The sequence below is a fragment of the Orbicella faveolata genome, unplaced genomic scaffold (assembly GCF_042242905.1).
Source record: "Orbicella faveolata isolate gen_17 unplaced genomic scaffold, um_ofav_v1 contig_15, whole genome shotgun sequence".
Taxonomy (NCBI): domain Eukaryota; kingdom Metazoa; phylum Cnidaria; class Anthozoa; order Scleractinia; family Merulinidae; genus Orbicella; species Orbicella faveolata.
In genome coordinates, this window is record NW_028301542.1 from 6,096,957 (window position 1) to 6,118,478 (window position 21,522).

The 21,522-nt window shown below is 37.0% G+C and overlaps 1 protein-coding gene and 1 long non-coding RNA gene across 7 annotated transcripts in view; one reads left to right on the forward strand and one right to left on the reverse strand.

Annotated features, from left to right (window-relative positions):
* LOC149113262 (uncharacterized) overlaps positions 1-21,522 on the forward strand; it is a 216,184-nt gene that overhangs the window by 9,926 nt on the left and 184,736 nt on the right. The window lies entirely within an intron of this gene.
* LOC110055510 (Golgi-pH regulating cation channel-like) overlaps positions 1-21,522 on the reverse strand; it is a 105,601-nt gene that overhangs the window by 2,672 nt on the left and 81,407 nt on the right. The window contains exons 3-28 of one of the 6 annotated variants that reach the window (XM_089288159.1): positions 19,319-19,404; positions 18,584-18,700; positions 17,572-17,625; positions 17,063-17,119; positions 16,786-16,842; positions 16,505-16,561; positions 14,703-14,801; positions 12,131-12,178; positions 10,682-10,741; positions 10,069-10,116; positions 9,583-9,630; positions 9,088-9,141; positions 8,151-8,253; positions 7,136-7,197; positions 6,413-6,505; positions 5,888-5,915; positions 5,330-5,392; positions 4,759-4,858; positions 4,569-4,662; positions 4,273-4,459; positions 3,570-3,634; positions 2,826-2,929; positions 1,840-1,916; positions 1,095-1,171; positions 642-694; positions 86-116 (exon numbers count right to left, since the gene is read on the reverse strand). In XM_089288159.1, the coding sequence (XP_089144285.1) occupies positions 86-116; positions 642-694; positions 1,095-1,171; positions 1,840-1,916; positions 2,826-2,929; positions 3,570-3,634; positions 4,273-4,459; positions 4,569-4,662; positions 4,759-4,858; positions 5,330-5,392; positions 5,888-5,915; positions 6,413-6,505; positions 7,136-7,197; positions 8,151-8,253; positions 9,088-9,141; positions 9,583-9,630; positions 10,069-10,116; positions 10,682-10,741; positions 12,131-12,178; positions 14,703-14,801; positions 16,505-16,561; positions 16,786-16,842; positions 17,063-17,119; positions 17,572-17,625; positions 18,584-18,700; positions 19,319-19,404 (1,922 nt within the window). The remainder of the gene's footprint in view (positions 1-85; positions 117-641; positions 695-1,094; positions 1,172-1,839; positions 1,917-2,825; positions 2,930-3,569; positions 3,635-4,272; positions 4,460-4,568; positions 4,663-4,758; positions 4,859-5,329; positions 5,393-5,887; positions 5,916-6,412; positions 6,506-7,135; positions 7,198-8,150; positions 8,254-9,087; positions 9,142-9,582; positions 9,631-10,068; positions 10,117-10,681; positions 10,742-12,130; positions 12,179-14,702; positions 14,802-16,504; positions 16,562-16,785; positions 16,843-17,062; positions 17,120-17,571; positions 17,626-18,583; positions 18,701-19,318; positions 19,405-21,522) is intronic. The other 5 variants (XM_089288161.1, XM_089288160.1, XM_089288162.1 and 2 more) reach the window with 5 other exon arrangements.

Here is a 21,522-nt window from a genome sequence, read left to right on the forward strand (position 1 = left end):
TTTGCAGGACTACTGAGAGAACAACACAAAAATATCCCTTGACTTCGGTTTTGAATGGATCTTAGCAACATAAATAGATACTTACCTCATCTGAGTCCAACACACTCGGTAAAACCCTGTGAACAGAAAAATCAAACAAACCACGTTATAGTTCGGGCTTATTTTCGGGAAAATAAAAAGCTCGCACTTGGGACTTACGTTCTGAAAGAATTTGTTCCTAAAATTTAGGGATGACGTAAGCTACGTGCACTGCGCAGGCCCTCAAAAACGGAAAGATTTCTAGTCTTTGAACATGGAGACGTGAAACGCAAGATTTCAATTTCTAGATTTCACTAACTCAGTAAGGCCTCGTCCACACTACGCTGGAGGAATTTGAAAACGCAGCTTTACTTTTATTTCGCTTGTCTGTCACAAAAAAACGCAGCTTTTCGAAAACACTCTTCAAACCGGAGGAATTTGAAAACGCCGGCTTTGCGACGGAAAACATTTTGAAAACAGATCTTTTCGAAAATGATGACGTCATGACAATCACGTGATTTCTCGGCCAGAGTTTTCTTCAAACACAACGACCAGGCCTAAAACTGATTGCGTTTAAGACCTGCAGATTTGATAGCTATCACAGGTAACTTGTGCATACTTACGCATCGGCAGCAGAGCTGGGAATATTCTCTTCCACCCACTTCAGATCATCTTCCTGTAAATAACACACGTTTATCATGACTCAAACTAAAAGAGACCTAAAAATAGTCTGCTAAGGTAGAGAAATAACCAGCAAGTAACAACAATCCAAAAATGAAGGAGAATGGTAAAAGAAGATCAATCATGGCATCAAGTTATTTTGGCCGCGTACAAAATTACCTTGTAATTAAAGGACACCTGAAAATAGTAGTTTACTAAGATAGAAAAACACCAAAGACAAGATAACAAACCATTGTAGAACAAGGATGGTTAAGAAGGAGAAGATTGACACGGATTACTAGCGAAGGACTTGAAAAATTTAGGCTAAACTCTTTAAGTTGCAGTGATGCAACTCCTTTAAGATTGGAAAAAGATTGAGAAGGATTATACCAAAAGACTTCCTCCCTTTAACTTACAGGCTTGTGTTTACGTTTGGCGTCACCATTGATTATCACTTCTGGGGTGTTCTTGACATTCCTCATCTTCATACCATCTGGAACAAAACACAGTTATTGCTATTTAAATGTGGTGGCTTTGCAATTTACAGCTGATCTTGCATTTGTCTAGCTGTTTCATTTCTATCCATTATCTAATAGCTCGGTTTTAAAGAAGGTAATTTTTTTTCATCATTGGTATTTGACCATTCTTCCTGGGATGAAAATCGTCATTAATTAGTCGTAGATGTATCTATTATCCAGTTCCAATCTGTAGGGTACAATAGTACGCAAAATGCACAAATATCCCACGGTCTGGTTACTATGGGAAACTTTTTAAACAGGGTGTGCTCCTCTTCGGTCTTCTGCAAATCTCTAGTTAAACATTTTAACATGTAGTAATTTCTGTGCACTTATAATCATCATTTATAAATTAGCTCGAAAAATACCACACGACCCCTAAACGGCATACAGAGCAACGCTACACACTAAAATGTTTTATAAGAGATATATGTTAACTGAATACAAATCTATTCCCCACATCTGATTGTATTAACATGGGCCATGCCGCCGAAGGCCAATTAGCAGCAAGGAGATTAGAAAGTCTTGTCAAGCAGCTCTGTTACCCAGAGCCAGAGAACCATCGATGTAGTCAGTCTTCTGATCAACACACATGCAGTAGCTTCATGAAGGTGATGTAAATAAGACACTGTTTTGTCAAACTCACCAAAGGCGTCTGACAATGTCATGTTGTCATCTTCCTCGTCATCGTCTCCAAAGTCGACAATGGGCGTAAAGGCGTACCTAGACACAGAGGGGTTCAAGCACAGACAATGTCAAATTAGCTGGAAATCAGAGAATTAAATCCATAGTAACTTGGAGAACTGGAAAGAACAAGCGAATTTCCTTCTGAGCACTAGCCCTATTAAAGGAAGGAATAAGAGACCGCATAGGGCAAAGAGATAATCTTTCGACCAGATTAGAGAGATAAGCGAACCACAACGGCAACAGCAACGAGAACGCCACCAAACAAAAAGGTGTAATGCGCGTGCGTTATAAATCATTGTACATTTCGTTGCCGTTCTCTGCACAACAACAACGTGAAATGACTATATATAGCTCTGCGTATTTTGAACGTGAACGTGAACGTGAACGACGGCGGTTAATTTTTCGTGTTTTCCGTTGGAAATGAACGCTTGCGTTACATACTTATCTTGATCAGGTTCTGAGACCAATAGGCGCACTGAACAGATCTGATAATTGCGAATTCGAATGAATGAATGAATGAATGAATGAATGACCGGCCGACCGACCGACCGACCGAACGAGCGAGCGAGCGACCGAAGGAACGAAGGAACGAAGGAACGAAGGAACGAAGGAACGAAGGAACGAAGGAACGAAGGAACGAAGGAACGAAGGAACGAAGGAACGAAGGAACGAAGGAACGAAGGAACGAAGGAACGAAGGAACGAAGGAACGAAGGAACGAAGGAACGAAGGAACGAAGGAACGAAGGAACGAAGGAACGAAGGAACGAAGGAACGAAGGAAAGACTTTAAAAATAACATTGTCCTCGGGAGTTGTCCTCGGGGTTGCCGTCGACATTGCTTAAGCTCTCTGTTATCTACCCTGGGTAAACATACGTTTCTTTATTGACATTATGGGGTCTCGTAGGCACAGGAATTCTCCATGGCATCGTATGCCACCCACTTACCTCTGGTTGTTCGCAGTGGGTCGCCACAAAACCATAATCACAAGCAGGACAATAGAGAACAAGAAATGCCAGAAAGCTTCATCCAGCCACAATTCAGACCAATCCTGTGGGAAATGCAAAGAAATTATTCCGTGGAAATATTCACGATGCTGTTGGGAAGTTTTAATGGTCATTGCTTTCTGCCTAAACCTACTCTATAGAGATGAAAACGCGCAAATTCATGGTCAGTGCGAAACAGTAATAATAATAAATTACTTGCCAAAAATTTCGGCCGTTTTATTTTCGGACACTTTTATTTCCGCTTCGGACAAACTTCGGACAAAAATTTCGGACACTTTACTGAAAGATAGCTAACGTAAATTTACAGCTGCAAAACACGCTTTAGACTGAAACAAAATCTGTAAAAATGATAGCTATACGGCTGCACCCTTAAGGTTTTACAGTTACAACGACAGGGAAATAAGAAAAATTCGGTCAAGCTGTAACGTATCTTACGTAGTGTCTGAACTAGAGCTCGCTCCATAAAGAAAACTAGCCACTTCGGAGCTATTTAAAAGTTTTATACTGCACTGTAAATAATTCGGACGCTTGAAAATTAGAAATGAGTAAGGCCCTCCTCAATCCCTTTCCAAGAGCACAGTCAGTTAGCTTGCATTGCTAACAAAATGAACTGCTACATGTACAAAATAATACGCATGACACTATTTGACCGTATTATTACTAACAGCACTGTAGCACACTTACTGTAATGCAACCATTCTTGGCAAATCTGTGAGTCTTGATGGACCAAATCATATATGCCACAGATGCTATAAATTAAACAACATACAGGCAAATTGAATTATTTTACACTAAATCAACGAGTGCACGAATGAATCGAGTATGAAAAAGAGCAAGAAAAATTTATAAGTTGTTTTGAGAATAAAATTCTCTCTCCACTCAGGTGACGTCACTTATTTTGAAGGTCTTACTGATTCTAAGAGCTAGCATCGAATTCTGACAGTAACGCTCCCTGTTACTTTCGGGTAGCCGTTACTTTCAGATGGTTACTTTTGGTTACGTTCGTACGGTAATTTACAGTCGCTTCAGATAAGGCTCACTAATAGGTGCTCACTAATAAAATTAAAGTTGCTTTCGGGAGCTGTTACTTTCGGGGCGGAGGGGTGGGTGGGGAGGGGCTGCTTTCGGAATTCTACGGTATGGGAGTTGGTGCTTTATCGCAGGTAAGTAAAACCATGCCGGATTGTTCGAGCAGAGAGGATTGACAAAGAACAGCTCCTGGCCCTCCAGGTTGGGGGATAGGCTAAGGGCCGATCACGCCACCTGGTTAAAACTTGTTTAATTTGGGAAACCCCTGGGACCCTACATGTAAGTGGTGCAAACAGGCTTATTAAAGTGAGTGAGAACTACTATCATTTACACAACGACAAGCCAAAACCAGGCTTACCCAATACTGCAAAGATGAGGGTGTTGGTGAAGTGTCGGTAGAGCGTAAGTTTCACCAGGTTACGTCTGATGCGAAGGGTTCTCGTGGTCTGAACCAGGGACATGAAGATCCACCAGCAGATAGAAGCATCCAGAACAGCAAGTGGGATACTGGCAATCAGCTGCTGTCTACCAGGGTCAGATTTAGGCTGCAAATGATACAAAGAAATAAATATTAGCTGAATATTAACTTAATACCATATGACCATAGCAATAAGCTTAGCTCACTGTTCAAACCTTTGCACTAGAAAGACTTACATGAAGCGATCTGAAGGATCCCTCGATAGTTGCAAGAATGAAATACAAGGCTCCAACTCCCAACACTCGATGAAGAGTTGTACCCAGTCGGGGTCTACAATAAAGAAAAATAAAACAGGAGTCAAGTGACTGCTGACAAAGGTAAACAAAAGCGTTGATGGAGGGAACGAATCTAAAAAATATTACTCACTTGACAATGCCAAACCCCATGCTGACAATAATGACCAAGATACGAGCAAGTGTTCTTTTAACACAGGACACAAGCTCGGCAAAAACTGTTAGACCAGGATCTACAAAGCACAGGAAGAGAGTTTCAAGGATTATTTTCCAGTGAATACACAATGTAACTAGGGGTGGGCGACTTCCATGACAAGATGGCATGAATTTGTAGTAAATTGTCTGATTCAAAATCCAATTGTCTTGGTTCTAGGATATCAGATGCATAGGAGCCAAACACCTTATTATTGGTTTAGGTCCCAGTTGCACTCTTTAAAATTCACCAACACCATTAAAGTGCCCTTGCTCAAAATCACAACACGAGAACAAAGTCCTGAGCAAAGATCCTAAACATCTGGGTCAAAACACAGAGGAAAGAGGAAAATAAAGGAAGTTATTTGAATATGCACAGAGAAAACGTTAACTTTTTTTACTGTGTTTTTCTTTTCTCCATACATTTCAAACAACTTCCAATGTTATCATACTCAAACTATCGACCAACACAGTGGATATCAGATTTTGCAGCTGCATTCATCTTGACTTACTTGTTTCTCCAGTTATGTTGATGTTGTTGTACTCTGAGAAAAAGACAGCTTTCTCCAACATACCTACATGAAATAACATTTTGTTAGGAAATTAGAAATACTGGTTTCTATGAAATATTGCTTATAAAACGTTCACTTTGAATGGCCGGCCATTTTACAACCAGCTACATGTATGTAGGATGGGTTTTCACTAGCGACGAAGTCAGAGTTGCAGTCAGCAACATAAGAGTGCTTATAATCCAGTGTAAACTAGATTGTCTGAGTTGGAAGCACAGGAGAAAGAACCAACCAATCACAAGGCCCGAATCAAGCATTGTGATTGGTTTATTCTTTTACTTCTGTTTCCGACAATGCGGTTTACAATTAGATCATAAGTGACGGAGTTGCAAGCAAAAATGGTATTCTGTTTCTGACTCCTTGGTATGATTTTCACTAGATCGTTTCACTGTGCGTCTCTGATTATGACTCTCACAACGACTCCATAACTAGTGAAAACCAGCCTGTAAAGAAATACATGTCATTGTATAACTTCTTCATCGTTGGCAAGAAAGTACTCACCCAAAGCAATCACCCCTCCAATCCAGAACTGAAAAAACAACGACAAAACAATGCATTTAATATTACATGTACATGTACATGCAGTAGTCTATTAACATTGACTAGTGGATAACAACTGTTGATAGTGTGTGCAACAAAAAAGTGTGTGAGTGTGTGAGTACAAAAATGACAAGTCTCTTAAGTACAAGAAGCTCATAGCTCTCGCACGAAAGACACTGGTCCATATCAGGTTAATTTCAAGCATTCTGTCAAGTTGCCCTAAGTAGTCACCAGTACCCACTTATACACCTGGAGGGAGAAAGTCACTGTGAGAGTAAAGTGTCTTGCCCAAGGACACAACACAATGTCCCTGGCCAGAGCCCAGACCACATGATCCAGCGTCAAGCCAGAGTACCTCTCACAGCACCGGGTAAGAATACAGCACCTAGTATTGCACAAAGTGTGAATATCAACAATATAGCATAATTTATTGTGCTAATATCAAATTGTTTCACGCAAGACGAATGGCTACAGATGTCGATGTACCTGTATCCTAAGTAAATCTCTCCATTGGCAGGCAGATACAACGAGCCATACAATCCCATAGAACACATACAGCAGTGACATACAACCATAAAACTAAAATGGAAACAAACAAACGATAAAATATTGTATGAGGACAATCTCATTCATTCAAAAGAGATTCCCAAAATTAAAATTGTTTTTCCGAGATGCACAATTATCACAGTTAATTTGTTTTTAGTGCAAAATTTTTTCTATCCAGTTTGTATCTGATTGCTCTATGTATCATTATCATACAAGGACAAAAAAGAAAATACGAATCAAACTGGTTTATACAAATCTAACCCACAAGAATTTGCAGTTAATGAAATCTTGTTAGTAGTGTCAGATTACAACATATGCACTAGAGCAACTTTTCCCATTTTTACATAATTTCTGCCTTCAGTTTTCTCTACTCCAAGATGGGCTTAGAAAGTCAATGCTCCGATGTGAAAATATGTCATGCAACATGGATTTCTACATCAAGTGAGTCATGGATGAATAGGAACTGGTGCACGGCTCTTCAAAATATTCATGCTGTATAACATAAAACAATAGTGCAAAATTAATGTGATCTCATTAAAGTTAAATAGCCTTCATGTTGTGTGGTTGTACAGTTTGCTCACTGTGTATAGTGGACAGCACCCAGAATCATTCTGACTTGTCTCTCAAGCTTATGCATCTCACAGTGAGTTCTATTATTATTACCGGATAAAGGGGCCAGTCAGATGCTGAGAGGTATCCATGATGTCCTTTCATTTCAACATTCACTATAAGATAACAAAGTATTATTAATAAAATATACAATAATTTTCTTTATTATGACTTGCGTTTGTAGCCGATATAACGTGCGTTCTGGTTGGCTAATATTAGGGCATTATTCTCCTGTAATGCCCACGGCTGATTATGGGCCTGCAAAAACCAAGCAAAAAGCCATATAATAAACTACAGTGTACTTATTGACCTCAAACGTTTGGTCTTTATGGGAAAATCTCAAACCGCGGCCTTGCCGTATTGACCTTGCTACTGCTCGATCAATACGGCAAGGTCTTGGTCTGAGATTTTCCTGTAACGACCTCACTCTTGGTTAATAAGTAGTTAGTAATCAGAGCACAATAATTTTTTTTTAAAAATGGACTATTTCATGCAACTCAACCGAACTTCATCAGCCACTCAGTTGAACAAAACTAAAATATTAATATTTACAGTTATTAATAACAAGAACATTAAATGAAATAACTGTAAACAGTTTAATACCATATCAGAAAATGAAAAAAATGTATGTGCTATATACAAACAGAAATGACACCTTATTGAACCTCACTAGTGCAGAACTCTATATGCTTCCATGGCATATTGGAGGAGTATGGTTGAGCCACAGTTTGTATTTTGGTGAGATGCACTCAAGCAAAAATATCCATGGCATCACCAACTGAACTTGATATGCTGCTGAAGAATACCGATAAGTTATGAGTGGTAACCAAATTCAGCCAGAGATCTGGTGGCATCTAGCCAATGACTTGATATCAGAGGAAACCAGAACTGAGACAACCTTAGGGGCAGTTTTTTTTTCCAAATTATGTTTGACCTTCCAGATATTTCCTGGGAAAAAACTTCTATCAGCTTCCAGTGCATTTTGTATATTGTTGCTAAATCCCGGGCAAAAATTTGCTGACCTACTAACCACTGTTTTTTTTTTTCATGTTGTATACATTCCACTTACAAGTCAGCTTAAAATCTTTGTCTTTTTCTTCGTCATGTGGCTCAGCCTTCACAATCAACAAGAAGACTCCATCACGCAAGGTAAGACAGACTCGATTATTGTCCTAGGTGAGAAAAAATCAACCACAATTATTAGCCACAAGTTCACCAGATTTACTACACGTGCTTCACTCTGCCTGTTAAATTAAGAACTCACAGTACTTTACTCGCTTTGGATTCAACTTTGCATTCATTTTCAGACTCTGCTAGATACAAAGTCAGGAAGTTTCCTTTGATAGTAGAATGGATTTAAATAATGACATAGCGACTGCCTAAAGTACTAGAAGCAGCTTTCCCACAGGTCTCCTTCATAATTATACGTCTGAATGAATACAAAGTAGGTCCACGTATATTTTATTTATTTATTTACTTATTCATTTATTTATTTAATATTTATTTATGTATGTATGTATGTACATATGTACATATACATTTCTTTATTTCTTTATTTCTTTATTTATCGTGCAAAACAGACACAGTCACTATAAAAAAATAACACAAGTACACTAAAAATAAGATAAATAATTAACACACACACACAAAAAATAGAAAGCTTACACTTCTTGCGACATGCTACCTAGCGTACAGTAGAATTACAACATTACAATGCATGTAGATGTAATTCTATTAAAATGTCTACTTAGTGATTTCTCATTGGCTCAGTCTGTGTGTTCATTTGGACTGCTTGCTCTCACCAGAAAATGAAACTGAGAAGTCAAAATAATATATTTTATTTGTATCTCACACAGTTTTTATCATCTGATGAAGGTTGTTTCTTCAACCCTGAATTGGATGTCTGGTATGAGAGGGAAGTACATGCAGCCAAATATTAGTGGAAATGAGTTACATAGTTGATCTTATGTAGTTTTCTACATATAGTAGCAAGGAGTTCTGCTTACATTTTCAGCCTCAGGTGTGGTCTTGTTTTGTGGTTTCTCTAATGGTTCGGATGCCTGGTATAAGAAGAAAGAACTAATTAAAATAACTTCACTAAAGAATTCAACTCAATATCCAATTTGTTCTCTGCTTTATATTTAAATTTATATAAATTTATATAAATAATATAAATTTATTTATTTATTTATTTATTTATCATGCAAAACAGACACAGTCACTATAGAAAATAACACAAGTACACTAAAAATCAGATAAATAATTAACACCCCCCCCCCCAAAAAAAACAAACAATAGAAAGCTTACACTTCTTGCGACATGCTACCTAGAGTACAGTACAATTACAATAATTATTACAATGCATGTAGATGTAATTCTATTAAAATGTTTACTTAGTGATTTCTCGTTGGCTCAGTCTGTGTGTTCATTTGGACTGCTTGCTCCCACCAGAAAATGAAACTGAGAAGTCAAAATAATATATTTTATTTGTATCTGCTTACTTTTTTATCATCTGATGATGGCTTTTTCTTCGACACTGAATTGGATGCCTGGTATAAGAAGAAGGAACTAATTAAAATAACTTTACTAAAGAATTCAACTCAATATCCAATTTGTTCTCTGCTTTATATTTAAATTTATATAAATTTATATAAATAATATAAATTTATTTATTTATTTATTTATTTATCATGCAAAACAGACACAGTCACTATAGAAAATAACACAAGTACACTAAAAATAGGATAAATAATTAACACGCATCCCCCTCAAAAAAAACAATAGAAAGTTTACACTTCTTGCGACATGCTACCTAGAGTACAGTACAATTACAATAATTATTACAATGCATGTAGATGTAATTCTATTAAAATGTTTACTTAGTGATTTCTCGTTGGCTCAGTCTGTGTGTTCATTTGGACTGCTTGCTCCCACCAGAAAATGAAACTGAGAAGTCAAAATAATATATTTTATTTGTATCTGCTTACTTTTTTATCATCTGATGATGGCTTTTTCTTCGACACTGAATTGGATGCCTGGTATAAGAAGAAGGAACTAATTAAAATAACTTTACAAAAGAATTCAACTCATCTCCAATTTGTTCTCTGCTTTTAATGGTGCTGAATTAATTAGCATTTAATGAGTTAGACATTTGATCTCACATAGTTTTTTTTCACAGACTGTGTAGCTTTCTACTATTAAAGGAGAGTCAGGGGCAGATCCAGGACTTTTCTTAGGAGGGGTGCACCACTAAGGAATGGCATAACTGATTGGTATGGTAAACACATTTTAAAAGCGAATATGAAGAAGAAGGCCTTATCTTGTGGGGGGGGGGGGAGGGAGGGGGGAGGGGGGAGGGTGCACCCCTGCACCCTCCCCCTAGAGGGTGGTGGGTTTTAAGGAAAGTGGTACTTTTTTAAGGACAGTACGATGTTTTGAGGAAAATGGTAATTTGATAAACTATATAAATATGGTATATGGCTGTTTTCATTGTTACTCCAGCTCATAAAGGAAATCTGAACGTACACAACATAACATATAAATAATACTCAGTCTGATAATTTATGTTTCTTTTTTCAAAAAGTAACCGTCTTCCTTCACCTTCCTAGTTGACGTTGCTGTGTCTTTTTCTTCTTTTTCATTGGTGGTAGTTGGGTCTGTCTTTGGAAAACCAAAACAACAGAATTTAAAAAATTCAATAAACGCTTTTATTAAACATACGTAGCACCAACTTCTGTACCATTATCCACTTGTTGTGACTGTGTTTAAAGTCCCAAAGAGTGGGTTACATGTACTTTGAAAATAAAATATATCTAGGAATTTGCATTGTCGCATCCCACGGAGGGCTTGTTCATCCACTGTTCCAAGATCAAACTGGAATTTTCAAGTGATTGTTTTTGTAGAGGGAGGAAAAGTAGAGAACCCATAGAAAAATCCTCAGGGCAAGGCTTGAACTGACCACAAATCCACTCATGACACCAGGTATAGGATTCGAACCTGGGCCACATTAGTGTGTAGTGACTGTTCTAACTACTGCACGACCCTGCTCCCCTCAGAGCATTATTCATCACCTATACATTCATCTTAATTATACATTCATCTTAATTATACACCCGCTTTTTCTACATCTGTACTGTTGAATTATTGGCTTGAGTTACATTTCTTTCAAATCTGAAAAATTTGGGATAAACTGGGATAAACATCCCTTACTAATTAACATAAGGATACTTTATAAGAGACCTTTTTTTCCATGTCACACTTTTCCAATTTTTTTTTTATTTTTTCAAACAAAAAAGTAATAATAACCCTCACTTCAGCTCAACTTCAAGTTGAGATTTCATTGTTTTGTACCAGACACTAGATTGGCTGGATTTGAAAATGTTGGAATGTATTGTTTGAGTCCTGCTAGGTGGCCCCGGTTTCAGTAAACGCACTGTAAGATGTGTGATAATGGTTACTGGTCACCTCGCCACCAGGAAGTCTCGCCACCAACAAACTTGCCACCAAGCGAAGTCTCCTTGCCACCAAATTACTAACGATCTAATAACACTGAACTGAAATTTGCTCTACTTTGTTTAGTTGCATAACTTACACAGCCCATGTAAGGTTGAAGTTGTTTGATAGTTTAGCTGAAGCAACGCTCACGTAAGCTTAAATGCAAACGCAACAGCGAAGCAACTGAGCAATAACAGCACAGTCAGTTCTCAAAGATATATACAGCACATGTAGTTGAATTCTAGAAAGGCATGGTTTCTCACTAGACAACGGAGCACATCTTGTATCACGTCACCAACAATATGTTGACACTGAAATTTGCAAACAGACAAGCTAACAAACTTACAAGTCGGTTGATATTGTACTCGCTCGACTACCTAATGTACGTCGATTAGTTTACTCTACATGTAGTTTAACTTTCTCTTGGTGTTTGGTGGCAAGGAGACTTCTCTTGGTGGTGAGTTTGTTGGTGGCGAAATTCCCTGGTGGTGAGGTGACCAGATACTGTCAGTGATAGTTATTTAGAATTCTATGCAGTGCCTTACATGTACGTACTTCATTAAGAATATCCTTTACTTTAGGATCTGTAGTACCGTTCTCATCCTTAACACAGAAACATCACATCAGTAACATGAAAAACTCTGCACCTGATTTGATTAACTACAATTTTTTATGACACCTGTAAAAATTAATGTAATTTGTGATAATCCCAAATTAGCATAAATTACTATTTTACCAGCATGGAGCAGAGGGTTGGGGGCCAGTTTGAGGTGTGCAGTGTTTAGCAGGATTAGAGTTTGAAATAATTAGTTCCTGTTAGCAGAGTGAGACATTCTACAGTCAGCCTTCACCGTGTACAGTTGTAAAGTAAGTTTTCTTTGTCATACACAGAAGTTACTTTCCGATTGTTTATATTTCTTTAATGCTGTCATTTACAGTCAAACCAAGTCAAGCGTACCCCTTAAGATTACATCGATGAATTGATTATTTGAATACTGAACTCACTAGTCGTTTCAAGAATGCAATTTTGAACTGATTATTGGAAAATTGAACTCAGTAGTCATCCCAAGAATATGGCTAACGGGTTTAATGTGCCAAAAAAAATCAATTAAATATTGATTTTTTAAATGACTAGCAAGTTCAATATTCAAATAATCAATTCATTATTGCATTCTTGAAATGACTAGCAGGTTCAATATTCAAATAATCAATTCATTAATGTAATCTTGAGGGGTACGCTTCACTTGGTTTGACTGTAATCACATCGCCATAATTTACTATATTTGTGTACACTACATTTTATTGGGATACCATAAAACACGAAGGGTGGCACCACTGCCTTGGTCAGGGGCACATGTTCCCCTATTTTTTTCACCTGCTGGTCTTTAGGGGTTTTCATGTCTGGCTTTGGTGAATTTAGTTTTTGAATCTTTGTAACATCTGTTGACATTAAATAAATGACACAGTGGCATGGTTGTCCATGGATCCAACACATCTAATTTAATCACAACCTGTGTCTGGATGAGTAGTGGATGCAAAATAGGTATGTGTGCATGCATGTAGCACATTCAAGTCAACCATCTGTACTGCTTGGTTGAGTAAAGGGGATGGGGAGGGGGGGGGGGGGGGGAGAGGGTTCCAGAGCCATTGAACTGCTCATTATTAAGATGGTGTCCACTAAACATTTGAGCAATAAAGGCAAAAATAAACTTAACCAAAAAACCTCATACATGTAGCATGGTAATGGTTTGAATACAGTTAAGAACAACTTATTGACATTTTGCATCAGTTTAAAGCAAAATGACACAGTAATCAGTGTTTCAGCCAGAAAATTTTACTTGAGGGCTAAAGTGGCCCCTGAAGATCTTTTTAGGGGCCAATTTTTCAGGAAAGGGGCCACTAAATTGATAGCTAGAGAAAGAAAAAATGCATCAGGGTACCAATGAAAATAATGCAGTTTATTAGGATCTATGATAAAATTTAATAGTAAGTGCTTTTTGAAGGGTTTCTACTTAATAAAGTTTCTTTTGAATCAGATACTAGTATAAAGGATCTGTACATTACAAGAGCACAATCCTTAGGCCTACATGACGTAGTCAATGATCAAGGGTTTACAATGCATTATAGGGTGATTTCAAACACAGTCAGCCATTTGGAAGTTTTCCGATATGAGAGAATTACTATGAGAGAATCAATAAAGCAAAGCAAAAGGACAGATTGACTTCTTTTCTTATGTTGAATGTTTTAGAAGCAAAGATCTTTCAATATGATTTTTCTAGAAGGACACAATGTGTGACAAAATAACCGTTATTGATCGTCAACACAGAGAAATGTAGTCACTATTATGCCGTATTATGGCGACTAGACCAGAATTTTTGGTCACCAAGGATGAAATGCTTGTTGCATTGGTGACCGTATCAATCACAAATTTGAGCCCTGGGATGGCTTTTAAAATATTATGCCTGTGTCAAGCCTGAAGTCTTGTAAAAGGAAAGAGCCAAATTGGCCCTTTTTTCGTTTTTCTGGGGCCATCTCTGATTGTAACGCGGGATTCCCGCAATGGCGCGCTCTGGCGCAAACACTGGTGATGCTTTAAGTATTTTTACAAGGTTTAATATTAACTTTCTTGAGAATGCTTGAGAATTTAATCACAGGGTGACTTAGGGAAAACCTCAGAACATGGTAACAGTTTGAATACAGTCGAGAACAATGTATTGAGACTTAAGCCCTCAAGCTGACCCTGTGAGAGAAAACTGAATTTGAAAACTGAATTTAAACTGAATTTGAATATTTGTACTGATGTTTTGCATCAGTTTAAAGCAAAATGACACAGTAATGCTTTAAGCATTTTTATGAGGTTTAACTTTAACTTTCTTGCGAATGCCTGAGAATTTAATTGCAGGGTGACTTAAGGAAATGAATTAAAGTTAGATGTTCAAAATAGTAATAAAAATGAACTTTACAAATGAAACAAGTACATTTTTAGTAAACAATTTTGCACTAATTGCTCAAACTTTGAGCAGAATCCCTCTTAACCTTTTGCTTGGACTCATTCCTGCTGCTGTTCTGGTTTACTTAAACTCCCCATTAGCAAGAGTCCACCATAAACTATAAAGCTACAACTTACATTGGTGTCATTTTCATCATTACTTGCTCTCCTCCTCCTTCTTTGGCTTTGTTCTGATTCCTGTACTTCGTTCCCATCTCCCTTGTCGCTTGATTCAGTCTAGCAAAATGGAGTAAATAATCACACAAACAAGATACAAAATAAATAAAATTACATAATTAACCGCGCGGCCATGGGCCGAGCGCGGTTCTAGGTTTACCCGTGGTTTATTTACTTTTTTTTTTTGTCGGTGACCAGACGCAGACCTCCGCTTGGCCAAACTTTGAGTCACGCAACGTGTGATGTTTTTCCGCCAGAAGCTGTTAAAACATAAATACATGGACAATTTTACGGATATTGTTTTCTTTTTTGTGGGTAAAATATATTTTCTTTTCGTTTTATCAAAGCGTTGGATTTAAAGGGAATAATAAATACGCTAAAAAAAGGTATTACGTCAGCCATGGAATGCGCTGACGTTGCAGCTTTCACTTTCGCTACGTGACAAATACGATCGTGTTTACTTTGCAAGATTATTTCGGCAGAAGCGACGGTCATTAATTTATTTGTAATTTTGTGAGTATTTCTTGTGGTTTTACGCAAATGAAGTAAATCCTTTGACGGTTTCATCGTAGCCAGTTCATAGATCGGAAGGAAAATTAAATATTTGCAAGCCAAGCAACGAACTTGTCAGAACGTGCAAGGATTACGTCATTGGTAGGGAAATAACCACCGTACTAAAGAAAGCCGTGGATAATGCAATTCTTGAATTATGTGACTTGTGTGACTTCTTTGCTAGCCCTTTACTCAAGGGAAAAAACTATTTAATTTAATCGTGATTTTTAAGAAAGAAAGCTGTTGTTAATAGTGTTCGTATCTTCATGCCCATACGTATCCCGAAGAAAGTTCCAGATTAAGACTATTACGTCATCGGAGATTTCACACCGGTTACGACTGATGGTGCAATAATACAGTTTGTGTTGATCAAGTAATGTGGTGTCTACAGTAATCAATGAATCATCAAGGATTGCTTTTGGAATGTACACTGCGTTGCGACTGTAGTGCTAAGAAAACAGTTAAATTTTAAAAGCGCGGTTATAAGATCTAACAGATCTTCTTGTTAAAGTACAGCTTGTACGAGATCTTTGCCTCTGAAATTCAGTGGAAAGTTAATAAAACGGCAATTTTCTGTTCGGTTTGGTTGAATATTGGCCAGAAATTAGCAATTATGTGCAACATGCCCATATATTCTCTGATCTAGGTTTTCATACATGTACATGCTCTGTAATTAAACAAATCTTGTAGCTCAAATATTATTAATAACTGTTGATCTGAAATTTAGCAGACATTGACTCTGCATTATTGAAGAAAAAAAGAAAAAAATTTGTCTTTAGATTGAATTACATTTAATTATAGCTGGGTTTTCATGTTTTTTAATATCTCTACATGTACACTCAACTGCTAAACAGTAAATAACTGCATCATGTGTTTCTGTGAAGCTCTATCCACAGCTCGCCAGTTTTGGCCACTGGATCAATTCCAGTACATCGATAAATAAATAAATAAAAAATAAAAAATAAAAAAATAAATAAATAAAAAATAAAAATAGATAAATAAATAAATAAATGAATAATTAAATGAACATTCATTTATAATAAATCAATCAATCAGTTGGAACTGGCAGTGGCACATTCCACAGAAAGGTTCTTCACCCACTGTTTCCAGATCAAATTAGAATTTGGAAGGTTAGTTTTTGTGGAGGGCTCTCTGGGAAAACCAGAGAATCTGGAGAAAAATCCTAAGAACAAAGTAACTGTTTTAATTACCGTTTCTTTTCCTTCTGGAGTTTTTTCCTTCCCTTCTTTTTTCTCAGGTTTGGTTTCCTGATATAAGAAGACATTTGGTAAATGTAAATAAATTTGACTACAGTGTACTTGAGAACGAGAATGAAAATAATGATGACATAAGCAATGAGAATTTACATAGTTTTTTTTTACTGTTTCCACATCAAATTGGAATTTGGAAGGATAGTTTTTGTGGAGGGCTCTCTGGGAAAACCAGAGAATCTGGAGAAAAATCCTCAGAACAAAGTAACTGTTTTAATTACCGTTTCTTTTCCTTCTGGAGTTTTTTCCTTCCCTTCTTTTTTCTCAGGTTTGGTTTCCTGATATAAGAAGACATTTGGTAAATGTAAATAAATTTGACTACAGTGTACTTGAGAACGAGAATGAAAATAATAATGACATATGCAACGAGAATTTACATAGTTTCTTTTAGTGTTTCCACATCAAATTGGAATTTGGAAGGTTAGTTATTTTGGGCTCTCCAGGAAAACCAGAGAATCTGGAAAAAAATCCTCAGAACAAAGTAACTGTTTTAATTACCGTTTCTTTTCCTTCTGGAGTTTTTTCCTTCCCTTCTTCTTTCTCAGGTTTGGATTCCTGATATAAGAAGACATTTGGTATTAAATGTAAATAAATTTGACTACAGTGTACTTGAGAACGAGAATGAAAATATTGATGACAAAAGAACCGAGAATTTACATACATGTAGTTTATTTTACAGTGGAGTTTCCTTCATCTCTAGTTTCTTTTTTGTGCAGTGTTTACACTTGTGAGGGTTTGGAAGAACTTGCAAAAGTTGTGGAAGCAACTTCAGCTACTGCTCTTGCTGTAGCAGTGTTTCTCATTCTCCCAAACCTTCACTGAAACATGGGAAAATATTTTCTACAGTACACGTATTTCTGAAAAATGATTGATACCATTTCCCCTAAGCTCAATAGTGTTTTGCAAAATCGAGATTTACACTAGAGGAATAACAAAACTTTTATCATCATCTTCTGTGTTACACCAGGAGGTCGCTGCTCATTGATGTTTATAAAGAAACCACTTACAGTAGGTTTTTCAGTCGGGATGGGTATGAGCTCTTCAGCTATACCAGTTAAGTCCTACAAAAACAAACATTCAGCAAAAACTTAATAACAAAATAACAGCAGAGATGTCTCAAGGAATGGTTACGAGGAACAAAGAAATAAACATCAGTCTGCCATATTGACTTTTTTTCTCATTTCCTGTTAAAGGCAAGTCAAAATTGGGCAGTTCCAGAAAATATACATACTCCTCCAACAGAAGGGATGTGTAGATATATTGTTTGGAACTACACACTCAAGCAAAACTTGTAACAATGCAATAATGGTGTGACAGAAATTGGCATGACGCCAGTTGTTTTTATTTGGTTAGGCACTAAGCAGCATTCTGATTAGCCTTACTAATGATTCAGTTCCCAAACTTACGGGAAAAAAACACAAGGACTCTGATTTCAACACGAGTCCACTAGATTGGAAAGAGAGAAACATACCACTGTATAACGATGTGGAGAAAGAGAAAGTGACTTGGGAAGGAACTTAGTCTTGTAAACCCACCAATGGATAAACAGACAAATACTATGGACACTGACTTAGTGCGGCTGCATGGTGTAAAAATTTGGACCACAAGAGGAACTTGTTATGGCCATGGCCTATCTTCTGGTAAATGTCGGGGCAAAATCTGAGGAGCCACCTACATACAGTGTAAATCTTATTGATTTGGCACTCCTGGGCCAGGTTGTTCAACGCCCAATTATGTTCACCCAGAATTTGTGAGAATTTGATTTGTAACTTTTTGGTGACGTTTTCTTTTCACATTTCTTGTCCTTCGGTTTAGAGCTTGTCTGAATAATCTTAAAATACACAAAACATAAGAAGTCAAAAACATTTTTATTCAAGAAAAATTAATCCTTTGGTCAACTTTCAATCCTGGGTTAGCGTTAAACTGCTTTCGAACAACCCTGCCCTAGTGTTTACTGTCTTGACTTATACCTTGTTATTGTATTTAATTTAAAAAGATAAAAAAGTAGCACATGCATACCGGCAGGTGAATCCTGGGTTTGCAGTTCACTCTATCCTGCTTCCCAGTTAGTGAATAAGCTGAAAACTCCTTACGAGGATCCTTCCACAGATATTGTAAGTAATCCTGATCACTGGCCTAAATATAAAAGAAACAAGTAAACATACCATAGATTAAACCCTCTTAGGCCTCAGGGCTGTGGTCTAGCAGAGCCCGGGTGCCTCAGGCGACTAAGCTTTGCCTTTGGGCAACTTGTTTAACTTCATTCTTATGAAAGCTTGTAAGAACTGGGCACCCAAGATTTCCTACATAAGAACCCTTGGGAACCTTTAAATTTTGCTTAGAGCACAGGCTTGGCCCTATTCAGCCAAGGATGAAGTGGGGTGGGGTGGGGTGAGGTGGGGAGGTGACAGAAAAAGCTCGTTCTAACTTTCAACAAAAAAGTATTGTGATTACAAATCAAGGGAAAGTAAGCACTACATGTAAGAGCCAATGTTTCAGTCCATTGTGATGCAATCACTAAGAAATAAGCGAGTGGTGATAAACTTTCGTAAGTGTTTACGAAAGAAAAGAGTTGAACTCCCCCAGGATTGGTCTGGTACACCAGCATGGCCACTGTTTCATTATTTTGGAACACCAATATGGCTCCCATAACGTCATGTGCATACATGTATGCTCCTTATGTTCACATAATTGTAGAAGGGCTTATATTAACTACCATGTACATGTATGGTGAGAATAAACTCAAAGATTCACCTTCAGAGATGAAAACCTCTCTGCACACTGTGAAACATATAAGCGCCAGTATATACTGATGTTTTTAACAGTGCCACTGCAACTCCCTAAGAGTGGAAAGATATTGGAGTTAGGTATCAACTCGAATGTGGTATGTGTTTTGTAAAAGTTACTATTTTTAGCCTGATGGATACTAGTTAACCTGATTAATACTACACATTACTCTGGTAATTTTAAACTTTCATAATCTTGTGGATAATGATGGTAACAATATAATTATATTTATGCAGCTACATGTAGTACAGCTGTATAATTTATGCCATCTATGTATATGCATAGATCAGATTCTAAATTGGTATAATATAGTTGCAGGTTCTTCCTTATGATGTAATGTCAAGGCTTTGCTTAGAAATTCAGAAATCTCTAACCGTAACGTATATGTACAATACAATTCAAACTCAAACTTGAAATTCTAATTCGAACTCCAAATGAAACTTAGACTCATGAAAATTGGAATCTTATGGAAATCTCTGAATTTTATTCTACTACAAAACTCAGTTTACTTACAAGCATGCCAAATTCGCTTTGAAATCAACCTAAATCAATATGAAAGGACATTCTACACTTGTATGCATTCTCCTGCATAACCAGGAGATTTGAAGATTTGTCTGCATGAGTGGGAGATTGGACAGACAGAGAGACAAATAGACAGAGAGGAAACCTTTTTTTAAGCATGATTAAAATTAAAGCTCAGTGACTTAGGGGCTGTGCAAAAATATAACAAAATTAAAATAAAATTAAAGTCTGTACAAAGTATACACAATTCGTTGCAAAGATTAAACTAAGAGTGGATTAATTAACTAATTTAATGCTATTAAGCTATGCACACATCTCTTAACACTTTAATAAATCTTATACTAAAGTTCTCTAGATATAACTAGTAATAGTTCTCACTAAATCTGCCCCCACTTTCTTTTATTTCTGCTGATTGAAAACAATAATATTGAACATTATTGTATGAACTAAAAATTCCATTTTTTTTTTTGTAAACTATATCACTCACACTGTTCCAGTAACTTAGGCATCTTACTGTGAATATGATCCTAACAATTAGCTAAGTTAACTAAGCCAACACATTCTGTTTAACTCATTCTATCACATGATATTCTTACATAGTACTCTCACGAAGCATTTACAGCAGAGCAGTTTACAATATCTCATCAGAAAGGATGCAAAAAGTACTTTCTGGAAGAAAAATAGGTTGCCTCCAAGGAAACTAATATTTCTTTTACAAAATTAATTTCACTCAGTAGAATGTTATAGGAAAAAAGAAAAGGTTAAAGAATTATAGCAAAACAAAAAATTAAGTCAAACTACTCTGCTGTTCCATTTTGATGTTGAAACAAACCATTTGTCTTGATATACAGTATGAGCAAGCATAATTATCTTGAAAGCACAATGGAAGTCACAATTTTTTTTTTGCTGAGATGTAAACAGAGGTATCGCGTTACAGTCACCATATATGCAAATTAGAGTTAAGCTTTTTGACCTCAACAAAAACGCTGCGAAACATTTATCTCTGCAAAGTCACCCAGAATACAAATAAGCCATCTGAATAAACAAGGAGCCAAAGGTAAAACTGCTGATCCCAAGGCCATTTAGCTATTTAGTTGCAATCTAACCACACTGGCCTCTAATTTCTAGCATACTTCAGAATTTCTTACAATACCATCTGAGTTGTTTTTCTCCCAAAATCCATCTTCAGGATCTTTGAAATCGTTTTCAATTTGTCCTAGATGAGAATTTCGCCCATTTCGATGCAAATTTATTTGATCGTGCTAAAATCATGGCCATATTGTAACTGGTGGGTATTTTTGACCTTGAAATGCTGCTTAAAGATGGCGAAATGCGAACTTGTGGTTGGGAGACCTTGAAATGCTGCTAGAAGATGGTGAAACGCGAACTTGTGGTTGCAAGAACCTTGAAGTCAAGAATTTCATGTTCCCGACACTCATGCTGTTTTGTGAGCCCCCATTACCCTACATTACCCGAGACCACTGCGCGTGCCTAGTTTCATCAAATCAAGAACGCTTCGCATACTACCAACACATTTCTTACTTTTTTGAAATTCCTTGTATGTATACACGCAGGGAATCCTAGGGTGCCTCCTCAGGTTTTGGCCTCTGGGCCAAAACCCTGCGGGCGCAATTAAGATCTAAAGATCT